Raw genomic sequence first — 15,177 nt, 5'->3', positions numbered from 1 at the left:
GTGATAAAATCAAACTAACATTATTGACTGGGGGAAATCTCACGGTTTTTTGCAATAAACATCAGTTTATAAATGTTGAAGTTATGGTTGTTTTCAGTGCTTTCTGTGAGAGTTTTGGATACGAAATTTTTATCCGATGAAACATTTCCTTCTGAGGACAGAACTAGTATCTGGAATGCCAGCAGCGATTCAATAGAATTGCCCAAAGAAGCTTTATTGGAAAACAGCGATGGTAATCTTGTTCGGCTTGTTTTCGTCGCATTCGACAGACTGGAAGAGATTCTGCAGTGGCAGCCAGACAGTGCTGATCATGGAAATAATATTACCAAAATACTGAACAGTAAAGTAATATCAGCCAGCCTTGGAAAAGGGCGGCATATTCAGCTGAAAGAGCCTGTAAGACTGACCTTGAAACATATAAAAATAGAGAATGTCAGTAACCCAAAATGCGTTTTTTGGGATTACACTATGAATTCTTGGTCAGAAGAAGGCTGCCACGTGGACACGTCAGATTCGAATTATACCCACACAGTGTGTTATTGCGATCATCTGACTAACTTTGCAATTCTGATGGACGTTCATGATATTTACCTCCCGATATCTCATGAAATTGCTCTTCAAGTGATTACCTACGTGGGATGTATCATATCGATTATTTGTCTAATACTTGCCATTGTCACGTTTCAGTTATTTCGCGGGCTCAAGGTAGTTATTCCTTTATATTGAATTATTTAGATTGATCTAATTTAACAACTGTATTTTAGAGCGACAGAACAACGATACACTGTAACCTATGTACATGCCTCCTCATAGCCGAATTCGTATTTTTGGTTGGAATAAACCAAACCGAAAATAAAATTTCTTGTGGGATTATTGCTGGTGTTTTACAGTATTTCTTCCTATGTGCATTCGTCTGGATGTTCTTTGAAGGTACTAACTACTACTTATATATCAAAGACTGCAATGCCACCAAGCGGTTTGCACAGACTTCGTTTTTCTTACACGTGCGTGCGTTCGTTCCAGTTCTTTTCGGGCGTTCCACAACGTCTGTAGGCAATGAACGTACATTTTTTTTCTAGCCATCAGTGATCACAGGTTTTAAAAATTCAAAATCTTCACTTCTTCGTCTTGCAAAAAAACGCAAGGTCGCGGTAAAGTAAACTCCTTAACCAAAGCTAAAAGCTCTTTCGCTGAAAGTACGTTTCTTCTTCCATCAGCAAATTGTCATACCAGATATCTGGTTCCGGACGATCTTTTTAGTAAGTTAATCTGGGAGTGTTACTAGCGCTTTAGTAACGAGTTCTCTACCGCCCTCATTAATTCATGCGATTAAAATGGTGAAAAATAATTGGAAAAAAGCACGAAGTGTTCGTTGAAAATCGATAGTGCGTGTGTGTGCGTTCCAGATATTTTTGCACCTTCAAAAGAACGTTTCTTCTGATAAATTAAAGTGGAAATACTGCTTACGTTTTAGTAAGCAGCTTTTGGACTAGGTTCTGTTCAATTTTTGCTAATTTTGTTTCACTGATTCCCGCTGTTAAAAAGATGAAAAATATTTGGGATGTTTTGTCACTCCATGCCACAACAACATGGTTTTAACTGCTCGTTCCAGAACGTTCAAAATCTCACAAGAATAGATATCTATTCCATTCACTCGTACGGTTCCACCTGCTCATTTCATAACAGTGCACGTACAGAGTGTCCCATTTTCCACACTTTTATAGGGTTATTAAAAAAGCAGTATTATTATCACTATTGAAAGGGTCAAAATTTAAAAATATTTGCTCGCTTAAGAGATACGGGCGAAAATTAAAAAAAATATATCAACCTAAAAATAACCCTATATTTTCTTTTTTAAAAGAGACACAGACAGATGTTTAATGCAAGATTTTCTTTATAATGATTGTTGAATAATTTGCCATTTTAAGTATATTGGGTGAGGTAAAAAATGTGATTGGGTCTAAACTCATTTTCTTAAATCGAACATCCTGTATATTTTAGTCGAAATCTTGGTCTCCTCGGCGATTGATTGAAACTTTAGAAAAATATTCCGAAAGCGACAGATTATGCAAAAATCATTATAAAGAAACTTTTCCATAAACCATTTTTCTGTAACTCGTTAAAAAATAATTTTGGAATTGATTGACAATTTTTTGACTTTCCCCTGAAGAAATTGAAAGATACTCTATAAAATAATAAAAAATGGGTCAGCCTGTACAGTTTTAAAGTTAATTAGGAAATTGAAGTGCAAGTACTGCTTTGGTTTTAGTAAGCGGTTTTCAAACTACCAGCTTCTGTTCCTTCGTTCAAAACGTGTAGAAAAACGAAGTCCGTGATGCCGTTTGGAAACGCTATTTTATTGCAGTTGAGGCCGCTATTTTCAAATGCAATGCCGCGGTAGTAAAACATCGCGATTTCCAGTGAATTAACCAGTCGTGAAATTTGAAATTTTGTAAAATTCATATATTTTGTACATTTCAGGTTTTCAATTATACGTGATGTTAATTGAGGTATTTGAGGTTGAAAAATCGAGACTACGTTGGTACTATATATTTGCATATGGCCTGCCATTTTTAATAGTATTTGCATCAGCAACAATATATCCGCAGGGCTACGGTACAATGAGGCATTGTTGGCTAAGAACCGACAATTACTTCATCTATACCTTCGTAGGGCCTGTCTTTCTAGTAATGATGGTAAGTGAACCCCTTTGTACAATGCACAAGTTTCTTCGACTTTAACTACTATTTGAAAGAACTTTAATCAGCTTTTATTACTTTGAAATCGCCTTCATTGAGAGTTGTGCTAAGTAGGATTATTTTCATTTTGAAAATGTTTAAGTGTTGAAGCGCATTTATTCATAATACATGGCATACTGAAGATTTCTCAACTTTGTTTTCAGCTGAATGTCATATTTTTGACAATGGCAATAGTAATGATGTGCAGGCATGCAAGCGCTTCTGTGTCCATGAAAAATAAAGAACAATCCCGTCTTGCTAGCACGAGGTAATTATTTACACATATGTGGCAAATTTACGTTGTTTGCTTTTATATCAACGTTTCAATTTTGGTGTTAGTTTGACTGTGATGGTAACATAATTTTAAAACGTAACAATCAACTGGTTCAAACATTTGAACTCCATCAGGAAAAATTTCCTAATGGAGTACTTTCCGCACATCTTAATAATGAATGTTGCATCTACCGCATGTTAACTTATTAACTACAATTGTTCGTAGTATGGTCACCACACACTATTTGTAATAGTTTTCATTCAAATTGCTTCAACTGAAACCGGATTCGCACATAAAAAAACTAATCTACTCATTTTAATTAACATTGATTCACTGCAGCCGCTTTCACTTTTAGCAATTTGTAATCAATAATAACACCATCGAATCAAAGAATAAATGACAAAACTTAGATACCCACACATTCACAAACAAAACCAGTTTCACCTTTAGGGAATATTAAAAAATCGTTTTCTTTTGTGATAGGTAACCTTTTAACGAATAGAATTCTTTGCTGCCTTCATTGTTCGAAGTTTGAATTTAAGTTAACTAATTTTTGTTATGTAATGTGCATATATAATGGTTTTGGGACCATGCATTGAAACTGTTCTCTTGATTGACGCGCTGTTATATATAATTGCTTTTAAAACAGTTTGTTGAAATCAAAGGCGATCATTAAATAGAAACTAGTTCGAATTTATATTTGAAAAGAATTAGATTTTTCGCGCTATTAAAAACTTTCACTTGGAGGGTTATAAATAATATCATTACGGAGAAATCCATACTCTTCAATTTCAGTCATAAAGGATTGAGAACGGTAAAGCGATTTAAAAGCACTCCCTCGGGACGGCGTTTAAATGCTTGGAATTCTAAAGAAATTTCTCCGCCGTAGTAATATCCAACTTGATTGGCTAATTATGCTGATTAATGTGCGACAAATATCATTAATAGGTCTAATTATAAGTATTAAGGCTTTAATTGTTGTAGCTGTTGAAAAAATGTGTTAATTTGGAGGGTGGTGTTTGTTTATCGTTGAATGCAGAAAAACTTTATACTCTGGGTGTAAATATTTTTCTAATATATTATTTTTCTTGCATGGCAATCTTACATTGGTAGTGGAAAGGAAGAAAGTGCACTTCGAATGAGATTTGACTTGTAAGAACACTTTTTCTAACATATACTAATTGTTACACCTGATAATGATGATTGAAAAATTACACAATACACATAGGGCTGCCACATCTGAATGGGTAACATGCTAATATAAACTAGCAATTAATTAAATAGATTAAATTGGCAAACATTGTCTTTGTTTATTTCACCATTTTGTATTCCATTTCGTAATAAACGTGTTTACATATAATATATTTACGGTTTCTATTATAATTTAATAATGTACATTACCATGTCCAGTCAATGTTTAATCACTTTAAAATTGTATTTTTTTCTTGTTGAATTAATATTGGCTTAGTAACTCATAATAAATTAATTAAAATTGCTGCTAGCAGACATTTATTCAGATAGTCTTTTCGAAGTCAGCTAAAAATATGCAACATTTCTACCGGGGCAATGATACACATTTTAGTTTATTGGTATAATGTATGCTCTTGTACAGAATATATAGAATAAATACAGTTTAATGCAACGAAAGTTTAGAATGACCAGTTGCGAAACATTGTTACGTTGCAGCTTGATTTTCCCTAATCAATAAAAAAACATACCTTGCTTCTGTTCTATTTACCTGCAATAATTTTAATTAAGTGTGATATTTGCATATTTGAAAAACGAAAAGTGTTAAGCCATTCAATACAATAGAAAATTTACATAATGAAAATATTGATTACCGAAACGATTGAACCGTGTTGCGGGTTTACACAATTAGAATTTCCATAATATAAAATACTTTAGCTGAATTAAATAGGAAAATAATGGAAAAATAGAACCAGATGAACAAAATGTTTTGTTTAAAATTAACTTTCCATTACTTAGATAAATTCCGTAAAAAAGTTTTTTTTTTTAATTATAGAACGACTGCGATTATATAGGTTTTATTAATTATTAGTATAAACGCACCTTCAATATACTGGATGATTTTTTTATTGTTTGAATTTGTATTTCTTTGATTCGGTATTGAAAAACTTACTAAAACAGTTGCTTTTGGGAATTTCAGATAATAGTATCTACTTTTTTGCAGAAATATCCACAAAAAATTTCATATATGCAGTAAAAAGTAGACTAATTGGAACATTTAAAAAGCCTCAAATAGAAAATCTTAATCACATCTTATAAGACGTCTTTAAGATTTTCCTGTATAACAACTTCCACAAAACTCAGTTTTTGATTAAAGTCAATTGTTAATAAACTGGGTGTCCTAAACTAATACAGGGTGTCCCGTAAGAACATGATCAAAAGGATACTGCGATATTCTTTGCATCAAAAGAAGACGATCTGACCTAACTTTTACTAACAAAAAATGTCTGCCTCCTCTTCTATTGATGGTCAAAGTTCTTCAAAAAAGTATCTTTTGAAATATTGGGAGCATGGTACTATGTATTTTAGTGAAACTCGCTGTAAATTTGTTCTTATGTAAGACTCATATTTTGATGAAACAATCGAATTTATCCGCTTTGTACAAGTGGTGAATTCTTGAGTGTCGTGGTACAAAAACTACCAGAACTTTTTATTTGGTGGATGAAATCAACTCATTTTTTTGGGTTAATGCACTAATATGTTGAATAAATGATTAGTGCATCAACACAAAAAAATGAATTGATTTCATCCACCAAATAAAAAGTTCTGGTAGTTTATGCTTGTCACTTATGCTCACTTGTCCAAAACGGATGAACTCGATTGTTTCACTAAAATATATGAGTCACATAAGAATAAATGCACAGCGAGTTTTACCATAATACATCGTACCATACTCCCGATATTTTAAAAAAGATATTTTTTTTGAAGAACTTTGACCATTAATAGCAGAGGAGCCAGACTTTTTTGTTAATAAAAGTTAGGTCAGATCGTTTTCTTTTGAACCAAATATTATCGCAGTATCCTTTTGATCATGTGCTTATGGAACACCCTGTATTTCTAATAACGTGATTCTAGAAGTAAAAGAAATATAGAAACCTATATTTTGATATTCTAATGTTTTAATAATATTGTGTCGTATACAGAGCCCAACGAAGTAACATTTTAGATATTATTACAATTTTGATCAAATTTTATTTGTAGTTAACCTGATTTAAATTAATTTAATATGAATAACTTACGTGAAAATCTCAAGACCCATTTAGCTCAGTATTATGACTTCAGTATATTTTTTTCGTTCGTTTAGGGTCGGTAACACTTATTACCTTTGTGCTTTTATTCTATTGTAAGTTGATTAAGAAACCAACCAAGAAAATTTTAAATTGGCGAAAAGCCAATAACAGGAGATTTTCCTACAGAATTTAAAAATGATTATATAGGGTGTTCAATTTTAAACAGACTCAACTTTTCTCTTTTGTTTTTGCCATACTCTAGTTAAAAACGACTGGTCGCAAAACTAAAATAAGACACTCTATTTTCGTATTAAGTAGTAATTAAATAATGTAAAACACGCCTGCCTTTAATACGAATAGCTCGATCAGGAAGAATTAGAAATAAATAGAAACATTTTTGAAGATGTGAATCATCCGCCTCTTCATACCATTTGATATAACAGGGCATTCTATTACAAAAAAGCGTGTTTCGTTTTACTGGCTAAAAAAACATTCTTATACAATCGATTTGTTTGCTAGACACTTAGTATTTTCTAAACGAAAAATTTCATTCAGGTTTAGACCATATTCGGATGGCAGCCTAAGATAGCTTAAGGTACTGTTTTTAGTATGTTTTTCCATTTTCTTGTACATACCTACCTATCGACTGAAATATAATTTTTTATCATCATTGGCAGGTTTTATGAGAGCATCTTTAGATGAGCAAGCTTTAATACAAATATGGCATGTTATTAAAAAGCATGCAGACAATCTGTCTCATAAGTAGGATTTAGGAAAAACAAACATTTCCAAGTTCAATAAGAGCAGGATCCGTAACTTGAGTAAACATTTTAGGGCATGGTTGAAAGGAGCTTTCGTTCTAGTTTTCCTACTAGGATTGACTTGGATTTTCGGATTTTTATACGTTAACCAGGAATCAGTTGCGATGGCGTATTTGTTTGCCACTTTCAATTCCTTCCAAGGCTTCTTTATATTCGTGTTCCATTGCGTTCAGAATGAAAAGGTAAGTTGATCTGGGGTTTCAAATGAAAATGTTCTGATTTTAAACTTCGTGATCATTGACTAATCGCGAATGAATTTATCGTTGCAGGTGCGAAAAGAGTATCGCAAATTTATTCGAAAGCATTCCTGGCTGCCAAAGTGTCTTAGATGTTCGAAGTCAAGCAGCGGCCCTGGTGGTAGCAGCAGTGGGAACAGTGGCAGCTGCACGACTTCAGGCGGCGCTGGCAAAGAAAGGAGACCCAGTCTATATGGTTCCAACGGGAACCCGTCGGGAGGAGCTAACACACATATAACGGACAATTCCGTGTTAACTCCTCACGGAACAAGTGTGGGTACCAATAGCAACAACAGTATAGTGATCTCGAATAATCTAAATAACGCGCGCCCTACGGCACTAGTGCAGATTTTGTCTAGAACCGATCTGAACAATGCTAGTACCACCATGACCAACCACAATCGACAGCATAACGTGTCCCAACAAGGTACAAATGATGTCTAAAGGTGCGTATAAACTAGACGAGCCAAGCTTGTAATCTAACAATCATTATCTCAACAATTCTTCATGCACTTCACACAACTAGACGCTTTTTAGCAGAACAGTTGGAATAAGCCTGATGTAGAAAGGATTTTTTACGATATAAATATCTCAGTTTTAATGAAAAGGTTCGAGCAACATAAGTTTTTGAACTGAGAAAGAATTTTAGTGTAAATTGTGTCCATGATTCCCATAATGACATAAATGCGACGCGGTAGAATTATGCGATTACCCTGTCTATGAATCTGTTTTATCTGCACCAGGCATACGACTTATTTAATTTTATTTAAACACTCTAGTTACTCACATCAATTTTGCAAAGCATCGCAACATATTTCTGATACGGTTCATGTTAACGTAATACTAGTTAAAAAATAGTGAGTTACATTACAAGCTTAGTTCGTCTGGTATATACGCATCTTCATACAATTCATTGTTTTGCGTCTTCTTCATAGTTTTGAGTTGCTTTTCTATTTAACTGTCGTGCAAGTTACAGTTTTACGTTCAATTTGTGTACTTCAACTATCTACTTCCTTGTTTGTATTACTTCTTTTAATACACTACATCACACTAGCAATATAGCACGCAGCTCAATGGGAAAGTTTTGATTTACAACTAAACATATGCCATAAATTTTCTTCGCGGGTTTTCAAAGCAGTAATCTATTTCAAAGTTAACATAATTTATCAGCGTATAAAATTTCGATGCAAACTTTTATATAACAAATTATTTGAGCTTAACCTGGCACGTAATGCTTTCGCGCGTGAACATTTCTGCTCCAGTTAAACGCACTTTAAATCGACTTTTTCGCTGGTTGATTATATATTATTTTCGAATGATTGGCATTTTCACATCTAGTTCGTAATCGTGATTATTTTCAATTGTTGAGAGTGATAAATAAACTTTCCTTTTGAGGACAAATTAGCTTCATCCTCTTCCGGTGTTGCATTAATGGCACAAGTAGAACAACATAGACGTGATTTAGCATCCTCTTTATGTCTTCATGTAGAGTCAGATACGACTGCTTGCCATATCAATCGAGCATGTATCGTGGAACAAATCACTAAATCAGCTAACACGTTTCATGATGCATCCTGGGGTTGATCACATCAACTACTTTCATGTGCATAAAAATGATGGGCTATCCCACTGTCCGGAAAATCGCCGATTGAGACAAAATACATCATCAAATTTTGAATCTTACCACACGAAAGGAATCGGCTTAAATGGGAATTTTCCGTTCAACATTCAACCACCGAATTGTAGGACCGAAGAAAAGTATTTGAAAATTGAAACGCGTTCAAGCTTTTACTAACTGTGGAGTGCTATGGTGGTGCCCGCATTGTTGCATTATTTCTCTAGCATGACTCTTTAGGTGATACCCAATGTTGTGGAACTGTACTAACGCTTTCGCTTTCTCTAATATGCCGTGTATCAAAAGATCAATAATCTGCAATTTTGTGTTTTCGCTCCGTGGTTCGAGGTTCATCCCTCATACCTCATCGTCATTTCATGCAGATAAGAGTAGTGTTCATACAGTTCACCAGATATTTATATATAATGAGGGTTACATAGATGAAATATAGACACAACAACCATGTGTCTTGCGAATAGCATCAGTACTCGTCGCATACTTAAAAACCATATTAATAATACATAATTACCAGAAGGAAATGTTTTCCGGCAATTACATTGCCATTAAAATATTTTCAAAGCTTTAAGCAAGAAAGCTAAGGATACTTGGAAAGGATGTTAATTGCGACTGATCTTGCCGAGGAGCTAATGAGAATACAAGTTAATGTGATGTATACCAAGCTCCATACGCAGCTTGCAAAATTGCAGAAAGGCGACTTTTGATAAAGGCGATAACAGATGGTGACGGTTCGATTTTAATTTTCAGTTGCAACGAGGTTGGAACTCCCAGAGCTGTACGAACGTGAATCGGGCTTGTCGCACACCTGTACCCACATCTACGTCGGCCAACATGGCTGCTACTCTTTGTCGCCCCCCTCGTCTCACAGATTCCGTTCCATCTCCCGACCTAGAAGCCCCTAACACTTCCACGCTTCCTTACATTCGCAATTTCTATAAAAACTCCACCGTTAATCCTAACATCCCTAAATCGGTCTCAACTTGGGGTCCCTTGCACAAACCCTTACACTGGAAGGTTCGTAATGTTAACTCTGCTTTTGTAGTTTTTCTATTAAATGCATGAACACTTTTCTATTCACGAAACTATTCTATCTATATAACCACCGCTTATACACACTATTTTTATCCTTATTAATAGATGAGGAATGGAGTCCACATAAAATTCACTTTAAAAAAATATGAGCAGTGAAGTAGAAAAAGCCTCGAATATGTTATGTTTGAAATAATCATTCAAGGTGCATCAAATCCAGTGTCTCTCATTATCCACTTCTTGACCATTACTGCAGGTACGAATGATCAAACTTGTAAGATTTTTTGCGCTAATGAACACACAAAACCGAATGAGTTGCAACGCACATTTTGTTCTACATGCATTGTACTCAAGACTTAACAGGCCCTTTGTACCTGCTTATATTGTTCTTTAGTGAATTATTCGCCAAATTTATTTTCAGTCATGACTCCACAAGACACACCAACATGTGAACATGACCAACTTGCATGGAATTAATTGCATTGTCTTATAGTTTATAGTAACCCATTCTGTGCAAGGATGGAATAACTAAATTATTAGTTTAAAAACTCGTCTTCTGAACGTTTTGAAATGTTTTAATTGACAGAAACTAATATTCCATATAGTTTATCTTAATTACTTAATGGTCGGAGCTTCAACTTTTTCCGGTGCTTCAAATGCTCCCAGCCTATTATGAATAACTCTGAATATTTGCCATTGTGGAATCCTGGTCGGAAACCGTTTATCATACAAATATCTTGCTAAGTCATTCAATATTTCATTATTTACTTTCAAGCTGAACAACTCGTAACTTAGAAACTGCAACAGCTTTTTGTCGAATTCGGTCATTTTGGAGATTTACGTATGCTATTTTGATCCTTAATTTCTCAAAAATGAAATGAATGGTTTTAATTTCAATATTGTTGGATAAAAATAACAACTTCTTTAACATTCAAAGTCGTCAATGTTTAGTTGTTTAGCTTAACGCAACAAAACCTGCTAGTGTAATACTTGATTTGACTTATATCTACAATAATAAAGGAGTTGCACTTAATTTGATTCACCTTGAATATTCACGTAGTTGATTTTTATTTTTTGCCCAAAACATACAGACGACATTGTGAAACTAGGCCGATTGAAACAAGCTAAAATCAGCTCATGTAGTTGTATTGATCTTGATTGAAAAGTATCAAAATATCTGGAATGCGTAAATAAGTCGTCCTGGTAAGGCAAATAAAAATTCTGTCTTTAATTGCCTTATATCTAACACATGCTAGACATGAGGTTAATTATAGAAAGGAAGTTACAAGTTAAACGTAGGCCTTTATAAAGGATTTGAGCATTTTCCGATTATATGTTACAAAAATCCAGGAGAGTCGTTACATACATAAAAATCGATTGAAATCAAGTAATTTACTCAGGAAAGGTTCAGAGTTATAAGATCAATGTTAACGTTTTATCATAGATATGAAACTGTTAAAAAACCGGTTAGTTGCCTCAAATTTAGGGTCTTTGGAATGACCGAATTTCCTTACGTATTTGATTGCAAATTGATAGTGTTTTTATATGAAGAACGCATTCATTACAAAAACGTAATATAAAAACACCACCTAGTGCGAGCATCAATTAGTGAATGAAATTAAATTTAAAATGCTACCTTGGCGTTTCGGTGGCGATTCTGCTATTTTTTCAAAAAATATCTGAAAATGAATGCTTAAAGTAAGAAGAGAGTGAATCAGAAAATACCAATACCAATTAGACAAATTGAAGATCTACCAAAACGACAAATCTGAAAATAGGAAAAACCTAGATTATAAAATTCCTTGTGAATGTGATCAAATACTTCAACAATGTTGGCAAAGAAATAATTAACAAAAAGTGTACCTAAATATCAAAAGATTTGAGAGACAGTATAGAGCATTTAATTTAGGCAATACATATGTGCTAAAATCTGAAGAAGACTTATGAAATATACACCTAAATTAAAGTATCATGAAAACTATATTTTAATTTCCAAACAATTATTAAGTTATAGTCAAAACCTCTTTCCACATTTGCCTGAAATGAAGCATTTAGAGCAAATTTCTTTCTAGTTTTTTATTCCATAATTCATATATGCACTAAATATTTCATCATGAGAGATGTGAAGTTTCTATATTACGCTATTATAAGGAATTCGTTCTTTACATACGAGACTTAATTCATAACGAGACATACATTTGAGGCAAAATTCTAAAACAGTGAAACAAAAATTTAAAACAATAAAGGTTTTGTACCCGCATCAACCCTATAGAACACTAAAAAGTGTTCCGGGATGGTAACCGATGGACCATTGTAATTGCTTCCGATGGTGGGGATAGAATGGGGTAACTGAAGCGCTTGGCGTCACCGATGTGCCCGCCTGGAGTTCTGGTTTAAAGCACTAATTTCTTAGGTCTTAGAGAGCGGATTGCTGCCCCACTCTTTCCCCACCACCAGGCGTAACTGATACTTAAAAAAGTTATTTGTAATTCCTCGCAATACGATCAATTAGTAAAGTTCCCAGACAAAACGCAATAAACACGTCCTTACAACTTATGTTGTTACCTTAACATAGGAAAGTATGTGGCAGTTGTATATTAAGCGGAATGGATGATCGACTTTTTTGGACTTTTTGTACCGATGCCGCCTGAAACACGTTTATATCGTTTATTAATGTGCTAATTTTTCAAATATTTCTATCCACCTATTTCCATGATGTCTGTCCAAGCAAAACCAGTTTTCCGGAAATTCATAATAGATTTCAGATATATTTTAACGACTTCTCTTTTAATACAATTAAGTGACCTGAGAGTGTTTGGACAATAGTTTTAAATAATGGATTTTTGTTTTGCAGAACATTTCTTTTAAGTCGTACAGCCGTGATTCTGGACATGGAGGGTCGGAGCAAGAAGAATCGCCTAGGTCACATATGATTATAGCAGAAGCACACCGTCACTCATCTGCGCTAGCTAAGGAAGCGCCACGACAAGCCCCAAATAGTCAACAGAGTGGTTTTTCGGATTATGGAATGCGACAAGTTTCACAACAGGCCCACTGTGTTGCTACAGGAAGAAAGAAGCTGAATTCTGCTAAACCTCATCACTGGGGTCACCATACATATACTGAAATATATGACGGACAGAATCCGAGAGGATTGTTAACAGCAGAGGATGATCCTGTTTACGAGGAGATTGATCGAAATGAAATCCAAGTGAGCGATATGAGCGATGAAGACGCAAAAAGGCAAAGCGACATGAGTAGACAAAGTTCTAGATCTTACGGAGACCATAGACCATTGATTCCATATAGCCCAGGGGCGGAACGTAGCTTTCTGGAAGTTTTGAGCAACAATAAAGAGTTGGAAAATGCTTATCGACTACGATGCAACAACGTGGGACTTCCGTATCATACACCTCAAGATGCTTCAGTGAGGTCATTGGCAGCTGTGCTAGATGGGGAGACTGTAGTGTGTCACTTAGAGCCTCAGGAGATGTATCCTCATCAACATTTAGATGTTACTTACGTGTCTCGAACTTTATCCCACCTTCCTCCTTATAGTGAAAGTTAGAAACTGCCATTCGCAAGTAATTATCTGTGATTATTGCATGATCAGACTGTTTGGTCATATTAATTAATAATTTTGTTAGTAAGGCTCAGCTTGAATGAAAGAAAGTGATAATTTTATATTAATCAAGTATTTTATAAAAAAGAACTAGTAGGTATGAGTTATTCCAGTCAGCCTGTTAGGTTATTTCGTGATTCTCTAGGTATAAATGACAACTGTGTTGCTAAGGATAAAGCATGGTTATTATGTTATAATCTAACAAGCTTTAACACAAACATTTTGCTTTCTTACTTCAACTCGTATGGGTGTTACTTAAGTCTATGACCTCTGTAAACCCATGAGTAAATAGTTTGCTAAATTTAAAAGTGTTTTTCCTAAGCAACACCTGGTGTTCCAAAAGAAACGACTCGTTGCAATAAGTTTCTTGTTTATATAATCGTAGAGCTGAGTAAGCCCATATGCATATATAGTTTCCGTAAAGTATGTAAAATTATTGTAACTTTTAAAAATTTGTTACTAATAGGGACCTAATCAATGCACCTGTAATAGTACTCTCCCTTAATAAGTAATTTTTGATTGTCAATTTATAAAGTGTAAATTTCCAGTCTTGACAATTTAAAAAGTAGGAAAGCGGATGAGAAATTCCAGGTGTGTTAATATCGACTATCTGATCCACAGCAATGTTAAAATAGAAAAAAACTATTAATTGATTTATTCATGTTGTTAATGTACCTGCCGAGCTTCGATGTCTAACCTGTTACCCTACTCGAGCATTGACTAAATGTAACATGGACACCCTATATAATGGCATATTTAATTTAATCGCAGTTAATTAATATTGTTGGTATTATAGGTCCTTGAACAAAAGCAATCCAAATTTTTACATAATCTAATTTTAGCGGGAAATCATTTTTCTTTATTTATTTGTAAATAAAATTTGTCTGTTTTATTTCGTAGTGCTGTTTAAGTTAAGACTTAGCTAGCACGGTTTTGTAAATATTTAAATAAAATGGCAACTGCAAATGGTTTTTTATTTCGCCTTTTTGTAGTAACCCTATAACGTCCGCCTGTACAAGTCCTATTAAAGTCTATGTTTCATTGACTATGCTGAAACGAAATAGTGATTCTGCTGAAAAATGTTTTATACGTAAAACATAAAGTGATAAAAACGGGAATAGAATCCGTTTCCGGAGAAAAATGTTTGCTTAAATTGGCGCATTCCCTTGCCACCTAACACATGCAGCAATGCAAGGGAAGAAAAGCGAATTTTATAGAAAAATTCCTAATAAAGCGCTTTCAACCTCGCGGACAAGACACGAGCGCAGTCAGGCGTGCACAAAGATCACATATAAACTGCGTGTTACCCAGCAATACAGAACAGTGTAATGGTCAAATGTTTGAAATTTGTGTTGCCTGAGAAGATGACGAGAGTTTTTCGTGGTTTACAAATATGTACAGGGTGTTTCAATCTACAAATTAATAATTATTATTTCTTCTTACTTCTTAATTATTATAATTAGGTTTGTCTGTCTCCAGATTAACTAATGGATTGAATAAACATTATCCAGACAAGCTGAGTTTTTTATTTTGTTTCCGACAGATCGATGATCGCCATTCCGTATCA

General features: G+C 34.3%; 1 protein-coding gene across 12 annotated transcripts in view; it reads left to right on the top strand.

Annotated features, from left to right (window-relative positions):
* The window catches only part of LOC109533797 (latrophilin Cirl), a 128,126-nt gene extending 113,550 nt beyond the window's left edge, over nucleotides 1-14,576 (top strand). For 5 of the 12 annotated variants that reach the window (XM_019899216.2, XM_019899214.2, XM_019899212.2 and 2 more), the window contains 9 exons: nucleotides 98-705; nucleotides 765-930; nucleotides 2,482-2,696; nucleotides 2,903-3,006; nucleotides 4,126-4,164; nucleotides 7,104-7,272; nucleotides 7,360-7,599; nucleotides 9,707-9,973; nucleotides 12,843-14,576. In XM_019899216.2, the coding sequence (XP_019754775.2) occupies nucleotides 98-705; nucleotides 765-930; nucleotides 2,482-2,696; nucleotides 2,903-3,006; nucleotides 4,126-4,164; nucleotides 7,104-7,272; nucleotides 7,360-7,599; nucleotides 9,707-9,973; nucleotides 12,843-13,556 (2,522 nt within the window). In that variant the 3' untranslated portion in view covers nucleotides 13,557-14,576. Of the gene's footprint in view, nucleotides 1-97; nucleotides 706-764; nucleotides 931-2,481; nucleotides 2,697-2,902; nucleotides 3,007-4,125; nucleotides 4,165-7,103; nucleotides 7,273-7,359; nucleotides 7,773-9,706; nucleotides 9,974-12,842 lie in introns of those variants that run through there. The other 7 variants (XR_002171559.2, XR_002171560.2, XM_019899218.2 and 4 more) reach the window with 7 other exon arrangements.
* Nucleotides 14,577-15,177: the final 601 nt, after the last annotated feature.

Source organism: Dendroctonus ponderosae, unplaced genomic scaffold (genome assembly GCF_020466585.1).
Source record: "Dendroctonus ponderosae isolate FM_Combo_2020 unplaced genomic scaffold, Dpon_F_20191213v2 Dpon_F_20191213_1, whole genome shotgun sequence".
Taxonomy (NCBI): domain Eukaryota; kingdom Metazoa; phylum Arthropoda; class Insecta; order Coleoptera; family Curculionidae; genus Dendroctonus; species Dendroctonus ponderosae.
This window is presented reverse-complemented; position numbering and strand designations above follow the sequence as displayed.